The sequence below is a fragment of the Mytilinidion resinicola genome (assembly GCF_010093595.1).
Source record: "Mytilinidion resinicola strain CBS 304.34 unplaced genomic scaffold BDZ99scaffold_5, whole genome shotgun sequence".
Classification (NCBI taxonomy): domain Eukaryota; kingdom Fungi; phylum Ascomycota; class Dothideomycetes; order Mytilinidiales; family Mytilinidiaceae; genus Mytilinidion; species Mytilinidion resinicola.
Genome location: NW_022985441.1, coordinates 280,622 through 297,438, shown reverse-complemented (window position 1 = coordinate 297,438; position 16,817 = coordinate 280,622). Strand labels below are relative to the sequence as shown.

The following is a 16,817-nucleotide window of genomic DNA, read 5'->3' as shown; positions in this document are numbered from 1 at the left end:
TGCTAACCTGATTCCTTAACCCAGATTCCCACCTCCTCGCCCTATCACTTCGCCGCGGGCCTCCGATTCTCACCCCGATGGAAATGACAGTTACACTAACCTCGAAGAGCTCCTTGCCAGCACGCTAGAGCACAGTCCAATACCAGCACCGAGCCACACCGCCATGTACGCCTATGTCACGTTGCTATCACGTGTGCCTCGAATACCTCTTACTCGACGGGGTATAAAGGGCACTGTTTCGTCGCTCGCAAATTATGAAGGAGCAGAGAGTGGGTTGAGCAAGTTTTGAGGTGAAATCTTCAAGACTATGTCATCATGGTGTGGGATTTGTGTAAAATACACCCGATTGGCCTATCACGAGTGGGGTGGGGAGTGTGTGGTGGACTGAGTTCGCATAGCGCAGCACGGAAATGGCGCTGGGGTTTGGTGGGAAGTCGTACTGCTGATGGTGGTGTGCGGAGTTCTGAAGTTCTGAGACTGGGTATCGATTAGGATAGATGGTGGAGGTTGGGCGAAGGCGACATGGGCGAAATGTAGGTACTCCACCAGCGCTGCTAAGCCTTTATGTTGATTAGAAGGAGGGAGAGATGAGCATCACCATCGCCTCATAGTACCACCCGCGCGACACCAACTCCACCACTACTGCTTCATGGTTGAGAACAGTCCAAGCCCTGAACCCCCCCAACTCGAGTCACGCTCCATCGCGTCTCACAGTTGTTGTTGTTAATCCACCAAGCCCACACTCAACCCTAGCAACCATGGGAGGTCGATGAGAGTGTGGATGATCTCGCCCACCCGAGGAGCCATTGTATACTAGCATGGCTCGTTTCACTCTACAGACATCTCCATCGGTCATATCCATGGGTGATTTTGAACTTCTGTGGACACTCTCCTCCGTTGAGGAGTGGTTTGGGGGTTGAGGGGGTTTATATAGTCGAAGAATGGCGGGCGGACGTGAATGGCACGTGAAAGGACGCGCTGTCACGTTACCACGACGACAAATGGCAAGGCAATCAACATGACAAACAGATATCCTATCCGTTATACACACATGGAAAACACACCTTATGTACCCTTCCACACCGTACCCTGCGTTCCCCGGGAATTACAGACCCAACCGGTGATGAGCGGTGTTAGTCCTGGGTCAACTGGAGGCCTGTTCTTGATGAATGCCCAGCGATAGTAATGCCAGCTTGCATCTTTCAACTACTCCCTACGTCGAAAAACATCTTGCATTGTCAGTTTTCTGGGCCGTGAAAAGTACCTAAAGTATGGACGACGATAGAGGACAACGAAACAGCACTGTCTGACAAAACCTCACCAACATCCAAATACCAAGCCCTAGAGCCTTAGCTGTCAACTTCCGACTTCATCGTTTCACAAACCTGGTGTTTCAGAGCTGCGGGGGAAGGCCCTGGAGTTCCTCCCCGGCTCGGACGCTAGGATGTGGCGGATTGGCTAGATTCCGGCTGCCGGAATGGTGGGTAGCTGCTTATTTGGATTTAAAACCGTCATGCAGGAGACTGACAGGCAGACGCTGACATTGTACCTTAGTACAGTGTGCCGGATCTTTCAATAGGGGAATGAAGTGCGTTGTCGTATAAGACCACAGAAACCGGGCTTGTCTGAGGAGACTTTGTTTTTCTCCCAACTCTTTACATACTCCCAGTTTTGACGCATCGCTACTAGCAATCAATCCTAGCAAAAATGGCTGCTCCAGATTCCGCATCGACGAAGGATCTCAGTGGCAAATGGGTCATGGTATGCTCGCCTCTTCCTATCATTACTCTTAGCCTGCATGTTGAGCACTTCTCACTCGTCCTCGCAGAGCAAAAGCCTCTCCACCGACATGAGCGACGTCCTCGCGCTGCAAGGCGTTGGCTGGCTCCTCCGCAAAGCCGTCAGCGTGGCGACCGTCACGCTGCACATAAAGCAGTACCCCGACGCCCACAAGCCCGAAATCGCCCACATCGACCTCGATCAGATGGGCACGGGCGGCCTCAAAGGCTTCCCGGAGCTCCGCACGGTGGACGGCGAGTGGCGGCCGCAGTCGGACTACGTCTTCGGGGAGCAGAAGGGGCGCACGCGCTGGGCTAAAGTGGCAGAGTTGAAGAGAGAAGATGGGCCGGAGGGGACGCAGGACGCGGATGTGGAGTTTTTGAAGAAGGGGTGGGGGGCGGAGATGGAGACGGCGGACGCGGTGGATTTTGTGGTTCTCAGTGATAAGAAGGGGTGGACTTGCTGGCAGGTCTGGGGGTTTACGGAGGTGGAGGTTGAGGGCAAGAAGGAGAGGCGGCATGTGAGGAATTTGGTGGCGCGGAAGGGGAAGGATGTGAAGACTGCGACGGTTGTGTATGACTATGCGGGGAGCTTGTGAGGAAGGTGAATGTCGAGGAATGGGATGTATTGAGTACATGAATATGTTCCGCGAGACTTCCCATCGAGCCAACTCTTCTACACGCCTTGTCATAGATATCCGCACACTCTCCTAATGTTATGGTAGAACCGGCGGGCAGCGAGAACACTTCCAAACTGCGTACACCTTACCGACGCTGTCTGGGGTAGCCTGGCGAGTTTACTGAATGTCGAAAATGCTGAGATCCTCTCGGACGCGGAATGCTGGAAATACTATAAGGCGCCTCATGCAATGGCAAACGAGTATGGATTTTCGTGACAAGGTACCTAGGTATTGCAATAGTGCGCGCGTTGAGCGCGCCGGCGTTTCGGGATCGACAGGCCAGTCGACGCGTCGATGCAGTCCCTTCGCCTTTGCAATATTACGAAGGATTAGCAATGAAGATGGTGGAGATGAAGACAGTGAGGGGGTGGAAATGAAAATGCTGAAAGGTGCAAGGGCATGTCACGAGGAAGATCTACGCAAGGAGGTGGGAGGCCACAAGGCCGAACCCCAAGCTTCCCAAACCATCTAGCTGCGGACGTCATCTCGCATCGCGTTTTCCAACTTCACCACATTTCGCATCAACAAAGCCCCCAGCAGCCTGTAGTCTTTCCCCATCCGACATCCTCACAATAACTTCCAGTGCGGCATCATGTCGTCGTGGAATCCCGCAAGCATGGTCTCCAAACTCAATCCCTCCCACATGAGCCAGCAGCAAGTAGAGAAGCAGCTCAACCAAGCCGCCGAGTACGCCCAGCAAGCCGTCGACGCGCAGAAAGGCGCCGAGGAAGCCAAGCGACGCGTCGATGAAGCCGTCGACCCGGAAGCCAAGGAAAAGGCACTCAAAGAGCTTCGCGAGTGCGAAAAGAAGGCGAAGAGTCTGGGGAAAGCGGCCCAACGGCTCCAGAGTGGCGCCTGGCAGGGTGGTTTTGGCGGTGGAGGCATAGGCGCCGGCGTGGGCATGGGTCTTGGCGCAGTGGTTGGAACGCTTGTGGGAGGCATCGCAGCGATTCCAACGACGGGGTTGGGGATACTGATTGGAGCGGGGACGGGCGTCATACACGGGCCGTGGCTGAAGTTGCCGGATGGGAAGCAGATCAAGATCCCAGGTGGGGAGAAGCTGAATCTCCCTGATGGGGAAGAGGTTAAGGTAGAGAATGGAGACATGTATAGGGCATCAAATGGGGAAAAGATTGAGATACCAGAGGGAGACGAGGATTCGGTAAGAGAGGTGAGTCAAAGAAGCACAGGTCGAAGGAGTTTTTATGCTTACAGCCGAATGCTGAATCTCATCAGGACTCTCCGATGGCTCAAGAAGGGGCGAACCAACCAGAGCCCGATCAACCACCTCCATCGCAGCCAAAGCCTAAGAAAACGCCGCGCAAAATCGAGGTGCGAAATCACCGGAAGGACGAGGCATCTTCTCAGACCCCCGAGAACCCAGAGAAGGCTCGAAAGAAGCCTCCGAAGCTCGAGAAAAGGTCGTGAGACCGTCCATCTTTGATGACCAGATGACAATGTATGAGACAGGAAATACTTTTCATTGACAAAACTGCATATCAACCGCATATTTCCGCATAGCGAGTCTATAATTCAACTCTTTGTAATTCTATCTAAACAAATGAGCATCTACGAAAGGAATGAGTTTGAACTGCCCAAAATTCTTGAAAGTAAGATCTACAATCTATGTGTGTGCCTGTCGATCTAGTGCAGACATTTCTTCTCACAAGGGTTGAAGCTCTCCTAGAAAGCAATCCAGCAGAACCAGCGCGCGAACGTACCGACCTCCTAACTGCTATTCCAGAGCCTCAAACCCCTTCAGAACCCCATACCCTTGATCAGGCCCAGCCCGCACTCCACCAACGCGCTGCCATTCTTGAAAAGCGGCAGCGAATACAACACCGCCGTCCACAAACACCACAGCTTCCAACTAACCTTATCCGCCACGACTCCCCTCTTCAGCAACACCCTGAACGCCACCAGCGCCCCAAACCCACCCGACACCAACCACCCGGGCCAGCTCAGCTGCCAAAACGCGGGACAGACGAGCGACCACAGGAGCACGGGCACCGCAATCGCCCACCGCGCGACGGCATCGCCATGCAGCAGCGGCAGCGTCAGCCGGCCCGTGGCCGCATCGCCCTCGACGTCCGGCAGGTCCTGCAGCGACAGCGACGACAGCACAATCGCGCCGATCATGCCGATCCATGTGTACGCCGTGCTGTTGAGTGCGTAGCGCCGGTATCCCGCGGCCACCGTCGTCGCGCCCGAGCTGTAGCACATGAAGCCGCAGGCGTTGATCAGGTTGCGCACATGGAAGTGCTCGTCGGCGGCGCCGAGGTCGTTGTACATCCACGTCAGCACCATGAGCGCCACCGTCTCGGGCATGCCGCCGAGGAGCCAGCTCGCGGCGAAGACGGCGGGGATCACGGCGAGCAGGAGGCGGCGGGCGTCGGTTTGGGTGAGGCGGCCCGCTGGGAGGGGGCGCCAGGATTTGTTGATGGAGTCCTCGAGGACGGATTGGGGGAGGCGTTGGTTGGCGATGCCGAAGAGGAGGACGTTGAGCCAGTTCCAGATAAGCACGAGGGGGATGCGGGAGATGATGGAAAGGACAGTGGGGTGGGGGTTGGTGGTCAGAAGGGGGCCCGCGAGGGCGCTGAAGATGCCGAAGCAGGTTTCCGGAAGGACGATTGAGGCGATGTCGCGGCGGGCGAATAGCCAGATGGTATACGCGTGGTAGGCGAGTGGCTTGTTCTCGGGAACCTATTAAGTATGAGAGGTGTATGGTGGGGATAGGCTGAGGATGAGGACTGACCTGGGTGGGGGTTTTCTTCTCCGTGTCTCCCTTGGAGAGTTGCTGGACTTTGGCAACCATGTTTGCTAATTCCTCCGTTGAACGGTAAAGTTTGATAACGAGGGTACAAGAAGAGAAGTCTATTGGTCGAACGAATCGAAAAGAGAGTGTTGAGATGAAAAGAAAAGAGCTGCTGGATCCAAATCGATGCATTTCATGACAGTTTATATCCCAACTCGACGCTGTTCACACTTCTCTCCCATCATCATTTTCACGAAGCTACTCCAGAGTGCTCTCAACTTGTTACCTCCTAAGTCTCACCATCTATCCTCATGCACGCACATCACATATCTAGTTCCTGTGACGGAGCAATTCCATCACATCACCAAGTCAAAAGAACCCAATTGCAGCACTCCTTTCTAATCAGGGTCCATAGAAAAAAGATGATCCGACCCTAGGGTTCCGAAGACCTGGACAACGTCTAATCTTCCTCAGCTAGATAAATAATCTTATCTACAGCCCTTCTGTGGGAATTTTCCTTTATGTATGATTTTTCCTTTCTTCCCAACTTCGTTCCAATCAACCCTAGTAGACGCCGTTTCAGAGCTGTAAAAAGACTTGAAACATCTTACCCTTGTCGAGGGTCCACGGGAGATCGACCGAAATGCTATTGGACGACTTTCGTGTTTCCAGGATATTGTGGTCCCTAAGCCTGATCCAGTTCTCGGCGAGAGTTGTACCATTGCTTGTTTTATCGTGTGACTCATGTCTGTCAGGTTTTGCAGACGTGTTGTTGATCTTTGAGACTTGGCTAGAACAGTACGAAAGCGAGAAGTGCTCGCGATACGAGCAAGTCCTCAATCTACAAGGCTCCTAGCTTCGTTTGCCTCCACCTCGCGACTCATGCTCTGGCAAACATATCCCGCGGAACCCGGTTTTTGTGATTTCCACGGCTGATACCTTCTAATCGCCGCCTCAATATCCCCGGCAGCTGGCCTCGCCCGCTTTGGCTCTGCTCGCATCTGGCGTGATACACTCCCTATACACGCCGCGTCTGTAGAAATCATCAAAAACGCTCGGCTCTTCGCGAAGCATTTATACGCTAGTCGGATCGGACGGCTATGTTTTCAAAAGACATGTCATCTTCGAGGAGCGAAGAACAAACAGTCTCACATCAGAAGAGATCAACCGCAAAGAGTCAGGACGAAGAATAGATGAAATGGGGCCGCTTTCCCACCCCCCTACCTGCGATGCATGCGTCAACAGCAAGCCTGGCATAGTCGACAGGAAAATTATACAAAACCATAAGACTTTAAGGTAATATATTCATCTACTCACGAGCTGACGGTTTTTGGTATATAGCGAGCATTCCAACGCACCCCAATGCTATCCGTAGACGAGCCCTAGACACCATTCTATGCAATCCAAATAAGGTTAAAGATGACCAAACGCCGCCCACACCCGATAAAAATCCAAGGCACCTCAAGGCTCATATATTTCTTGAAAGCCAGTCCGTGAAGTACACGCAAGATGTAGCGTTCACTGGACCCCCTTCTTCACAGATAGAGAATACGGGACATCTTCCACACGGAGCCTCAGTGAAGCCGTTGCCAATGCCGATATCGTCACCTCCTCTTGCGTCGGCACTTGCGCCGCGAACCGTCCGGTAGCCCATCGCACCCATTCGTTCCAACTTTCCGTCAAACACCATGTTGTCTAGCAGTTGCTGTAGATCTGGCTCTTGCAGCGTGAGGTTGTTCAGAAGGCCAGAACCCACGATGTGGTCGAGGATCGAGGCGCAAGTCGGGTAGTGCTTATAACCGGCAGGCTGTGGAATGAGAGGAAAGCTGTGCTGGCCCAGATAAGGACGGAAGAGCGGCGGGGTGCTCTCGATGTCGGGGATGCTCTCAGGCTCATTGGAAGCAGCAATGTCTTGCGCTTTGAGGACAGCGGCGCGCTTCTTAGCCAGAGCGAGTCTGTTGACGGCGCTCTTCTGCTCCACCCAGCTCTCTTTTTCGACGTACCTGACGACGATCTCGGAGATGGCATCGATGAGGTCAAGGTCGAGCTCGCCGTCGCCATGCCAGGGGCCGCCGACAATGTCCTCCGAGGCTTCGAGGCCGGTGAGGATGTAGTATTTGCGGGTGGGGAACTTGATGTTGCTGATGCACTTGACCAGGCCCTTGGCCTCGAGGTGTTTGAGAGTTTTGTTCAGCACCGCTTGGCTGGTCTGGCCTGTTCTCGATTTGAGGCTCTTGGTCCAGATGGCTTGCGTGCCTGTTGCTTCAATAGCGAGGTAGATTTCGCGCTCGTCTTTCGCCATTGACCTAAGGCTATGGTACGCATGTCAGCTCTGAAGCAGTGGTCCAAGTATCCTCATCGCACTTACGCCGCTGCTACCTCTCGTGGGCGGATCCTCCAGCATGGTGCTCCATCCCATTGTAGAGTCAGCATCAACCAGGACGCGACCATCTGCTGGATGATGAGCAGAAGCCCATTGCTGTCGTCAGTGACCTGCATGTCGGCCAGGTCGCGTTGGTGAAAGACGGTATCGGGGGGCTGCGCGGCGCATTTTTCGTAGAGCTGGTCGAGTTTACTGATGTTCGAAGCCTTGGTGGGCATGGTGGGAGATTGTGGCGTCGCCATCGTGGGCGAGCTTCGCGATGTCGTCGGCGAAGAGGTCTGGACTGACGGAGGAAGGACGTCGCCGTCAGCTGGAGGCGTGAGGTCACCGTATACGCATCAGGAGGGATGGAGAGAGGAGAGAAACGTGTGGGAATGAAATGGGCGTGGGAGTGAAGCTCGTTGGTGAATATGACTGAGAACTTTTTGGCGGGGTTTCGTCCCGCCTCCAGGTACCCAGCCACGAGCCAATCAGGTCCACAAATCCTTCTCATAGATTATTATATGAATAGTAGCTTCGTTCTACTGTACATAGTAGTAACTATACTATTGTTCATAGAAAGGGCTACGAGAGCCAGTACGCCCATTTTGTAGCTTTTAAGACTACCAATCCTGGGTATTGTTACAAGCAGGTCCCCAAACGCCTTATTCAGATGCATTAACCTGCTCGGAACCCATTGCCACGTATTCTGGATAGAAAGAGGGCATGTCCCCCTGGAAATGCCGTGCAATCCGTACCCAAGTATAAATTTCATCGCCGATACTCCCATTACGCAACCGCTGCGACGCATCAACCTTCAGATGTCAAGTACCGCGAGCCCCAAGTCCCGCAAAGTACTCACATCGCCCTATTTGTATTGCGCCAGCGGTGGTGCCCCAGGCTGGTTATGCATTGGGAGGCCCGCTTCACCGTTTCCGAGCTGCGCTTGCACGTCGGGTCGATATTTGATGTCCTGGTAGAAATTACAGATGTGGCAACCGACTTCCTAGATCATCGTTAGCACGAATTCTATGTCGCCGGAATAGCTATAATTCCAATACTTACATGCCAAGGCTTCACAGAGTACGGTATTAGAGGGACGAAGCAGAAGGTGAACCATTGCCTAGAGCGCAAACTTGTTAGTCGCAAGCGTCGCGAAGCGTTGGGACGGAGCCGTACCAGCGCTTGTAGACGTGGCCACTCTGGTTACCACAGTTCTGACATTGTACTGTGAGGTTTTCGGCGCCTTCCAGGCGGCTTTGGAAAGCTGCGCGGGATCACGTTAGCGTTGATGCTGCTACGTCTTTCGAGGGTTTCGCGTTTACTGTGATTGCCGCAAGTGAAGACGAGACACATAGTGATTCGTAGGAGCTTTGTGGAATAGGTGCCGAGGATTAACGTGCAGGTCGGTGGCGAGGGAGGTGAATGAATTTGGGGATGCGTGGATGGGTTGTCACGCCGCGAAGATGTTACGCGGCCGTTTGTCTTGGTGCTATGGCGAGCCGAGGACCAAAGTGACCGTCTTCAATTCCAAGACGTGGCGCAGTGTGGCGCAGCAGAAAGGCGAAGAAACCTGGGTAGAGACGGGAGACGGGACCTCAGCCGGTGAGAGGGACCTTCAAACGGTACCTTTGTAATGTGATGTACGACTCCAATTATTAGGTGCTAATTACAGTCCTAGTAGTCGCTCACGTGTGGAACAAATAGTGCAATTTCTGCCATAACGCTTTCCAACCATATCCCAACATGAAGTCCAACTGTAAGCGCCCGTGAATCGAGAGTGATATCGCAGAGAGAAGTGGAGTATAATGGTATTGCCAAGTAACCCTAGCTTCGTCGACGCTCATTACCATCATCAACCAGTCGTAGTGGCTCGTCGGGCTCGTGATGCCGTTGTCCCATGTGCAGCGTCAGGTCGTCTCCCATATCGTAATTCGTCCGTGCGACAGCCCGTCGACCGCTTTTTGAACGCCGAACGCCGCCTCTACTGCGTCTTGAAGAGCAGAATGGCACAGTGGCCCAGGTAGAAGTAAATGAAGTGCTTCGTTTCTGAGGGCGTGTCAGCGTATGCTTAGAGGGAATGCCATCGAAGGTGGCGCACCATGTGTGACGAAGCTTCCAAAGTTCCTCCCCACGATACAATGCCAGGTGGCACCCTTGCGGCTATCGAACTGGCTCATTGTAAGCTGACTGTCCTCGATGTGCAAGGTAGACTGTGCTTGGCTCACCTCCTTCTTGATGTACTGCGCAATATCCTATTCAATGCGTTAGAGCTTTGTTGAGTTGGACGACGACAGAGCCGTGAAACACGCGCATGCGGCAACGGAAGCCATACCTTCTCGATGTTGTACTTTTCCATGGCTTCTTGGGCTGTTTGACGTAGTTAGCCTTCATGAATGGCGAGCGGAATGCGACTGCGGACGATTACATACCAACTTCGACGGCTTCCTGCTGCATTTCTTCGCTCTGTTCCCGGCAATTGTCAGACGTGCTGGGTACTTCAGTGAGCATAGATCATACCATGTCCGCAGACTTGATTTGCGCTGTAGCTGGTGGTGTTAGCAAATGTTACAGGCCACGCGCTGAGGCAGACCGCGGAGCTGACCTTCAGGCTTCTCCTTGGAATCCATATTGGCAGACCGCGGGGCAGATTTGATAGACAGCGACGAGGGAGAATTCATGGGCACGGGCGGGAGAGAGGATGCGCAGGAGCGGCAGGCCGAAGGGGTGAATGTCGTGGGAGTTAGTGAGTGAGCTGCCGCCTGCTCTCGGGGGTGCGCGGTCGAGGAGGGACATGTGAGGCCGTTTGGCGCCGCCTCCAGCCCCCCGCAAAAGTAGCACAGCAGCCTCGAATTCTGCCAAGCCCTATTCGACAAAACTGTCGCTGAGGACTGCCACGACTGCCCAGCGTTTCGCGACTTCATTCGCGACAACAAATTGCACCCACCCGCAGCGCCATGGCCTCGTCGCGCATCTTCGTTCGAGGCCTCCCGCCCGCCATCACTGAGGACGAGTTCAAGCGTTACTTCTCCTCCCAGCAGCCCATCACCGACGCAAAGGTGCTGCCCCACCGCCGGATTGGCTATGTGGGCTACAAATCCCCGGAAGACGCTGCCAGAGCCGTCAAATACTTCAACAAGGCGTTCCTCAGGACGTCCAGGCTGTACGTCGAGATCGCTCGTCCTGTGAGCAGCCTCCAGTCTTTCTGGACCTACGCTCGAGCTAATACGAAATTTTCTTCAACAGATCTCCGATCAACCGCCGCCGAAGTCAAAGGGTCGGTCCGCAAACGATGGTCCGTTCCAACCAAAGCTCAGTGGAAGCAATGGGCCCCCTATTGAGAATGCATTGAAGCGCAAGAGGCCCGGCCAAGACGCCCAATTGCAACCGTCCAACCCAAAGCTTGAGGAGTTTCTGCATGCCATGCAACCAGCTTCAAAACTGAAAAAGAGGACTGTGGAAGCGGCATTCGCAACATCCGAAGCACTTCCCAGCGTTGATGCCGCCGAAAGCGACGACGAGTATCAAGTCGTGGCGCAGAAGTCGAAGAACTCTGCACCTTCAGAGGGGCCCAAGAAAAACTCCGACTCTCCGCTAGCTATCAGGAAGCCCCAACGAGATGGACACGATGAGAGGCTAGACATTCAACCTGTTCATGAGGCACCTATACGAGCGATGCCAGACGGACCGGTCTCCGATGCCGACTGGCTCCGTTCACGCAAAAAGAGGCTACTGGATCTCGAAGACAACGGAGATGACGCTGCGAGACCTGGCGATGCGACAGCTCCAACACAGCAACTGGATGTAGTTGAGGTTATCGAAAGTGGCGCCGCCGAAGTCACAGCCTCTACCCTCCTAGATGAGCAGAACGGAGCCGATGAAGACGATGGCGAAGATGCGAATGAAACTAAAATACTGTCTACTGGTCGGTTGTATCTACGGAATCTAGGCTACGCTATACAACTACCCAGCGGCGAAAATATCGAAGAGGAACTTCGAAAGGATTTCGCGGCGTTTGGGGAAATTGGAGAGGTGAGCGCGACTTCAGTTTCTTTGTATCCCCTTATATGATGAACTTCCTGATAGGGACATCTTATGCTCTGCAAATGATGTTACCAGGGAGACTATTTTAGTAGATGCGTCTCGTATTCTGAAACCAAAGGCCCAAGGATCCTGCAGAATCAATTGTCAAGTCCAGAAGGAAGTCACTGACATGCTTTGATCAGGTTCACGTCCCGGTGGTCGCGGCTACGGGCCAAGGGAAGGGATTTGCATACGTCCAGTTTACCAATCCCGAAGATGCTGTCAAAGCCTACCGCGAGAAAGACAAGAAGACTTTCCAGGGCCGCTTGCTTCATGTCCTCCCTGCCGACGCAAAGCGGGAAACGAAGTTGGACGAGTTTGAAATCTCGAAGCTTCCACTCAAAATGCAGAAAAAGATTCAAAAGAAGGCTTCTGCGGATAGGCAAACATTCCAATGGAATTCGCTGTACATGAACGTACGTCTGCTGTGATATGATATATTCTAGAACAGGAGCTAACATTTCGCAGCAAGATTCCGTTCTGTCTTCCATTGCCGACCGATTGGGTGTTCGAAAATCTGATCTCCTTGACCCTACCTCGTCCAACGCTGGTGTGAAGCAAGCTCAAGCCGAAACTCACCTCATTTCAGAGACTAGGGCGTACTTTACTGAGAACGGAATTGACTTGGAATCCTTCAAGAAGCGAGAGAGAGGAGATAAGGCTATTCTAATAAAGAATTTCCCATACGGCAGTGGTAGCCAGATCAGAGAGCTCTTCGCGGAGTATGGTCCAATTACGAGGTTTCTGCTCCCTCCAAGCGGTACTCTCGCTATTGTCGAGTATATGAATGCCCCAGACGCAAAAAAGGCGTTTGGGAAGCTCTCCTATCGTAAAGTAAAGGACTCGATTCTATTTCTTGAAAAAGCGCCGAAGGACCTTTTCTCCAAGCCACCTCCTTCACTCGGTGCTACCACGGAAATTCAGGCTGCGACCGTCGATTCAAAGAAGGGACAGCCAAGTAAACTGTCTGCCACTGACTTGCTCCAAAAGGAAGACCCATCGCCTGAAGCGGCCGACACCTCCACGCTGTTTGTGCGAAATCTAAACTTCTCTACCACGAGCGAGCGTCTCACAGAAGCGTTTTCAACTTTGGACGGATTCTTGTCCGCCAAAGTCAAAACGAAAGTCGACCCCAAGCGTGGAGTCTTGAGTATGGGATATGGTTTCTTGGAATTCCGCACCAAAGATCAAGCAGCAGCGGCACAAGTAGCGATGACTGATTACCTTCTTGATGATCACAATTTGCTTGTCCGAGCATCACACAAAGGGCACGATGCCGCTGAAGAGCGTCGCAAAGAGGACAAGACTAAGAAAGGCGCCGGGAAGCAGACAAAGATTGTCATCAAAAACTTGCCATTCGAAACTGACAAAAAGGATATTCGTGCCCTGCTCGCCACGTATGGCCAACTTCGGTCAGTCCGGGTGCCAAAACGATTCGATTCTCGAACAAGAGGTTTCGCCTTTGCTCAGTTCAGCACCCCACGAGAAGCCGAAAACTGTTTGGATGCTCTACGAAATACGCATCTCCTCGGTCGTCGCCTTGTGCTCGATTACGCGGAAGAGGAGGGTGAGGATGCAGAGGCAGAGCTTGAAAAGATGCAAAAGAAAGTTGGCTCGCAAGTCAACAAAGTTGCGCTGCGAAAACTCACCGACACGGGACGAAAGAAGTTTAATGTGTCAGGCAACGACGATCTGGATGAAGCTTAAATGTAGCAAGGGTGTACAGTATAATTTGCAGCGCGGCACTATCAAGTGGCGCCCTAGAATCCTCCTTGCATCCCCCACTTTTTCACGACGCGGACTATATCCAGGCTCAACAGTGCCCCTTCCTTTCAAATATCGGTATACGGGTTACGCGGCCGGCACGATCTCATAATTTAGCCCTTCTTCAGGTGGCTTGCTCGTGACCGACAGCTTATCAGGCACACGCTCGGTCTTGCGCGTCTCGCTGCCTTGCTGAATATGTCTCGACCGCGCAAGACATCAGTCAGATACACATTGACGCTTGTAACCTGTAGCTTGTTTACATTCGCCAGAATTCCGGGCCGCTGCAAAAGCATTCCCCCGCCACCCATCCCTGGCCCACCACTGTGAGGTCTCCTCGGGAAAAGGCCAATGAGAGATGGGTTGAGAAGACGGCAGCCCCTCTAGCCCTTGCTAGTCGTGCCTAATAGAGGGCAGCCTGGCATTCCATGATAGGGAGGATGAGTGTAGTAATTAGAGAGTCGTATAGACGCAAGATTATGTAGCCTGGTGTCGATCGTCTCGATGGTAACCTTAACCGCAATGGTTAGGCAGCACCTCCTCTCCTGACTGGGTGTCTAGAACTCATTATAAACAAGACGTGGTGCTCTCGTGCATCCCCTCTCCCCGCCTACATTTCTTCTATGCTTCATCAAGTCATTCCTTAGCCCAACTCTCTACGTTCCTTCAACATTTGACTCGCCCACCGTGTTCACTCCAACAGCTATCAGACATTCTTACCTCAGCCGCTCATTCTTAGCATCCATCGCATTCCCAACCTCATGGAACTGCGTCGTCATTCGTGCGTGCTGCCATCGAATGCTCCAGCGTTTGACAGCTTCTCCAGTCGAGCCGTGACAGGTCGAGTCTTGCAGGAACGATGTGGCAACCGGCAGCATGAATACCTTGACTCAGACATCACGGCGAGGAGGAAGTATTTCCCAGCGTCTCCAGTCGAGAACCTATACAGGAACGGCATCTCGACTTACGTTAGCTCGCACCACGGTGGCATCGCCTCCCACCCTGACTGCAAGTCCGAGGAGCAGATAAACCGTGAGACTCAAAAAGTATGGCGACTGCTGCAGCGATGCGGGGCGTATTGCAAGTATCGAGATAAGCCAACTAAGGATACCCGCGAACTCGTGAAGTGGCCGGAGCATATGGAGTATGCGTTCTTCAGAGGTTCGTTCACGTTTTCACACTGAAGTTGTCGTCCATTTAGCACTTTAATAGACGGATGTTGAGAAACGTTACAGGGCTAGTGAAATATGAACCTATGGGTCGGCGAAAGCTTCTGCTAGATGGCAAACCTCGCGGTCGAAATGAACTGGTGGCAGACTCGATAGAGAAGGATACCGGCGAGGCACGAACGAGAAAACAAGTTTCCAGTCATATCCAAGTCCTGAAAGACAAGCTCAAGGATGAACCACTTGGTGAGTTTACCTTCTCCGCTGGCTTGTCGCTCCACTAACATCACCTAGTACTCAAATACATGTCCAAGGATGACCTCAGCTACCGCCCTCGTCATGCCGCTGGACATGGAAGCACTGCTCATAGTCGCCATGCTGCAAACTCGGCCAGACACCGTCAACCGTCAACGCAATTCAGCTTCCAGCCAGACTTCCGAACGGCCACCTCTAACCGCTACTTCACCCCCTACGACTTCGAGATGTACGTCCGAGACACCCAAGAAGACCCCCCCAAGCACATCTACACCTTCACCAAGTTCCCCAAAGACACTTCCCCAAAACTCCCAGACGTCCACGTCCACGACACCCGCCACTGGCGCACCCTCTACCCCACCCTCTCCCACGTCCCCCTGGACCGCTTCGCAGACTGCGACATCATCGTGTGCGACGCCTCCATCTCCGTCATGACCGACACGCTCCCCAAAGACGCCGAGCTCGCCATCCAGCTCGAGCTGCGGGGAGAAGCCTACCACGCCAACTTCTCCGCATTCGTGGCCCGCACCAGCCTCTTCAGCGCCGCCTCGGCCACGCGCCCCAGCTCCGCCACCAAAATCAACACGCTCGAGCCCGACGCGGAGCTGGGCTACAACAGCGGCCTGCCCGCCCACTTCACCGTCCCCTTCTGCAGCAAGTTCTGGGCGCAGAAAATCCACAGCCTCAACACCCTCCTCCGCCGCGCGCAGGCTCACCACGACGCGGCCGAGCGCGCCAAGATGGAGGCGCAGGTGCGCGCGAGCTTGGAGCGGCTCACCGCCACGCAGGAGATCTTCGCTGTACCCAAAGGCGGCGAGAACCCCGTGCGCGTGGCCGCGATCCTGTGGCGCTTCTCGCAGACGCACCGCCGCGAGGAGGGCAGGGCCGTCTGGCGGAGTGTCGTGTACAGCCCTGCACAACACCAGCAGCAGCATCAGACGCAGCAGGTCCTCGCCGTCCAGCCCGCGATACCGGGGACGATGGTGGAAGAGCTCTACCCCGTGTCCCAGCACCCGCCCACCGCGTACCCGGCCCTCTCGTTTGACCTCCCGCCGCACCACCAGCAGCAGCAGCACCCGCTCTACGACCACCTCGCCCTCCCCGACGCGGGCGGCGCGCAGCACCACCACGCCCAGTTCGACCTCGACGCGCTCTCCGCCGTGGCGCTGCACGGCGCGTTCGCGCTGGCGTCGTATCCTGCGCACTCGGGCTCCCAGGGCCTGCCGAGCCTGACGCACTCGTACGACTCGAGCATCGACCTGCCCCCCCCAACGCAGCACCAGTCTCAAAGCGACCACAACTTCAGCGTCGTTGGAGGAGGAGGAGGAGGAGGGGTAGGCGGGGTGGGCGGGGGCATGAGCCACAACGAGCTCGACTTCACGGGCGGGAGCATCAGCATCCACCTCGAGCCGGCGATCGACCTGCCGGGGTATCACGAGCTCGACGTCGGCGGCGGCGGCGTCTACAACGCGCCGCTTGGCGGGTTTGCGCGGCCCGAGGCTGGGGGCGGAGGGCATGGGCAACAGCATAATGCCGGCAGTCACACGGATCTCTTCACGGTCGAGAGTGCGTTTGCGCGGCCGTGGGGCACTTATCAGGAGCTGATGGAGCGGCTGGAGGGGTGTGAGACGCAGCCGCCGCATGGGGGTGTTGGCCAGGAGCATGGGCAGCAGGGGCTGGATGCGGCGGGGGGGCATGAGGCGGGGGGGGGGGGTGAGGGGGGCGGGTTGTGGAAGCTGCAGAGTCCGTTTGCGGAGGAGACGGGGGAGGAGGGGAGTGTTAAGGAGGAGGAGGAGGGTAGTCAGGGGCAGGGGCGGGAGGATGGGTTTGATGGGCGCGGGCATCATGGGGGGATTGGGGGCTATTGATTCCGCGGTCTACTGTGAGATTGCTTACAGGTTCAGGAAGAGGAGGGAGAAAGGGGTAATGGGGGTAATGATCTTGGATCTCATTCTGATATTGGCGCTGTTTTTG

At 54.6% G+C, this 16,817-nt stretch overlaps 9 protein-coding genes across 9 annotated transcripts; 5 read left to right on the top strand and 4 right to left on the bottom strand.

The window, feature by feature from the left end:
- Positions 1-1,441: 1,441 nt before the first annotated feature.
- Positions 1,442-2,854, top strand: BDZ99DRAFT_555798 (uncharacterized protein). Its single transcript, XM_033727165.1, has 2 exons — positions 1,442-1,761; positions 1,829-2,854. The coding sequence occupies exons 1-2, from the start codon at positions 1,708-1,710 to the stop codon at positions 2,375-2,377; spliced, it is 603 nt and encodes a 200-aa protein (XP_033579820.1). The 5' UTR covers positions 1,442-1,707; the 3' UTR covers positions 2,378-2,854.
- Positions 2,855-2,938: 84 nt separating this feature from the next.
- On the top strand, positions 2,939-4,062 carry BDZ99DRAFT_460214 (uncharacterized protein). The gene is made up of 2 exons (XM_033719339.1): positions 2,939-3,629; positions 3,695-4,062. Exons 1-2 carry the CDS (start codon positions 3,051-3,053, stop codon positions 3,884-3,886), a joined length of 771 nt encoding a protein of 256 aa, XP_033579819.1. The 5' UTR covers positions 2,939-3,050; the 3' UTR covers positions 3,887-4,062.
- BDZ99DRAFT_555794 (uncharacterized protein) lies at positions 3,986-5,273 on the bottom strand (the record flags this gene model as incomplete). The annotated part of the gene is made up of 2 exons (XM_033727164.1): positions 3,986-5,161; positions 5,214-5,273. The coding sequence occupies 2 exons, from the start codon at positions 5,271-5,273 to the stop codon at positions 4,217-4,219; spliced, it is 1,005 nt and encodes a 334-aa protein (XP_033579818.1). The 3' UTR covers positions 3,986-4,216.
- Positions 5,274-5,440: 167 nt separating this feature from the next.
- On the top strand, positions 5,441-6,468 carry BDZ99DRAFT_460213 (uncharacterized protein). The gene has a single exon (XM_033719338.1). The coding sequence runs from the start codon at positions 5,857-5,859 to the stop codon at positions 6,067-6,069; it is 213 nt and encodes a 70-aa protein (XP_033579817.1). The 5' UTR covers positions 5,441-5,856; the 3' UTR covers positions 6,070-6,468.
- A 34-nt stretch (positions 6,469-6,502) lies between these two features.
- On the bottom strand, positions 6,503-7,981 carry BDZ99DRAFT_460212 (RNA polymerase Rpc34). Its single transcript, XM_033719337.1, has 2 exons — positions 7,582-7,981; positions 6,503-7,525 (listed from the first exon to the last, which is right to left on the bottom strand). Exons 1-2 carry the CDS (start codon positions 7,836-7,838, stop codon positions 6,682-6,684), a joined length of 1,101 nt encoding a protein of 366 aa, XP_033579816.1. The 5' UTR covers positions 7,839-7,981; the 3' UTR covers positions 6,503-6,681.
- A 460-nt stretch (positions 7,982-8,441) lies between these two features.
- On the bottom strand, positions 8,442-9,061 carry BDZ99DRAFT_460210 (uncharacterized protein; the record flags this gene model as incomplete). The annotated part of the gene is made up of 4 exons (XM_033719336.1): positions 8,901-9,061; positions 8,755-8,842; positions 8,641-8,698; positions 8,442-8,581 (listed from the first exon to the last, which is right to left on the bottom strand). Exons 1-4 carry the CDS (start codon positions 8,929-8,931, stop codon positions 8,444-8,446), a joined length of 315 nt encoding a protein of 104 aa, XP_033579815.1. The 5' UTR covers positions 8,932-9,061.
- A 137-nt stretch (positions 9,062-9,198) lies between these two features.
- On the bottom strand, positions 9,199-10,243 carry BDZ99DRAFT_460207 (dynein light chain type 1). The gene is made up of 7 exons (XM_033719335.1): positions 10,181-10,243; positions 10,096-10,118; positions 10,008-10,041; positions 9,911-9,945; positions 9,804-9,830; positions 9,677-9,746; positions 9,199-9,624 (listed from the first exon to the last, which is right to left on the bottom strand). The coding sequence occupies exons 1-7, from the start codon at positions 10,203-10,205 to the stop codon at positions 9,560-9,562; spliced, it is 279 nt and encodes a 92-aa protein (XP_033579814.1). The 5' UTR covers positions 10,206-10,243; the 3' UTR covers positions 9,199-9,559.
- A 289-nt stretch (positions 10,244-10,532) lies between these two features.
- BDZ99DRAFT_473613 (RNA-binding domain-containing protein) lies at positions 10,533-13,365 on the top strand (the record flags this gene model as incomplete). Its single annotated transcript, XM_033721844.1, has 4 exons — positions 10,533-10,760; positions 10,822-11,607; positions 11,802-12,074; positions 12,127-13,365. The coding sequence occupies 4 exons, from the start codon at positions 10,533-10,535 to the stop codon at positions 13,363-13,365; spliced, it is 2,526 nt and encodes an 841-aa protein (XP_033579813.1).
- Positions 13,366-14,183: 818 nt separating this feature from the next.
- On the top strand, positions 14,184-16,711 carry BDZ99DRAFT_568162 (uncharacterized protein; the record flags this gene model as incomplete). Its single annotated transcript, XM_033727758.1, has 3 exons — positions 14,184-14,583; positions 14,658-14,834; positions 14,883-16,711. 3 exons carry the CDS (start codon positions 14,184-14,186, stop codon positions 16,709-16,711), a joined length of 2,406 nt encoding a protein of 801 aa, XP_033579812.1.
- Positions 16,712-16,817: the final 106 nt, after the last annotated feature.

Bases quoted from the DNA above. Each gene is read 5' to 3' on its own strand.
- BDZ99DRAFT_555798 (XM_033727165.1), top strand. From the start codon at position 1,708: ATGGCTGCTCCAGATTCCGCATCGACGAAGGATCTCAGTGGCAAATGG. The intron at 1,762-1,828 runs GTATGCTCGCCT...TCGTCCTCGCAG, and splicing joins TCAGTGGCAAATGGGTCATG to AGCAAAAGCCTCTCCACCGA.
- BDZ99DRAFT_460214 (XM_033719339.1), top strand. From the start codon at position 3,051: ATGTCGTCGTGGAATCCCGCAAGCATGGTCTCCAAACTCAATCCCTCC. The intron at 3,630-3,694 runs GTGAGTCAAAGA...GAATCTCATCAG, and splicing joins ACGAGGATTCGGTAAGAGAG to GACTCTCCGATGGCTCAAGA.
- BDZ99DRAFT_460213 (XM_033719338.1), top strand. From the start codon at position 5,857: ATGCTATTGGACGACTTTCGTGTTTCCAGGATATTGTGGTCCCTAAGC.
- BDZ99DRAFT_460212 (XM_033719337.1), bottom strand. From the start codon at position 7,838: ATGGCGACGCCACAATCTCCCACCATGCCCACCAAGGCTTCGAACATC. The intron at 7,526-7,581 runs GTAAGTGCGATG...TGCGTACCATAG, and splicing joins CCACGAGAGGTAGCAGCGGC to CCTTAGGTCAATGGCGAAAG.
- BDZ99DRAFT_460207 (XM_033719335.1), bottom strand. From the start codon at position 10,205: ATGGATTCCAAGGAGAAGCCTGAAG. The intron at 9,946-10,007 runs GTATGTAATCGT...TACGTCAAACAG, and splicing joins GCAGGAAGCCGTCGAAGTTG to CCCAAGAAGCCATGGAAAAG. The intron at 9,831-9,910 runs GTATGGCTTCCG...CGCATTGAATAG, and splicing joins AAAAGTACAACATCGAGAAG to GATATTGCGCAGTACATCAA.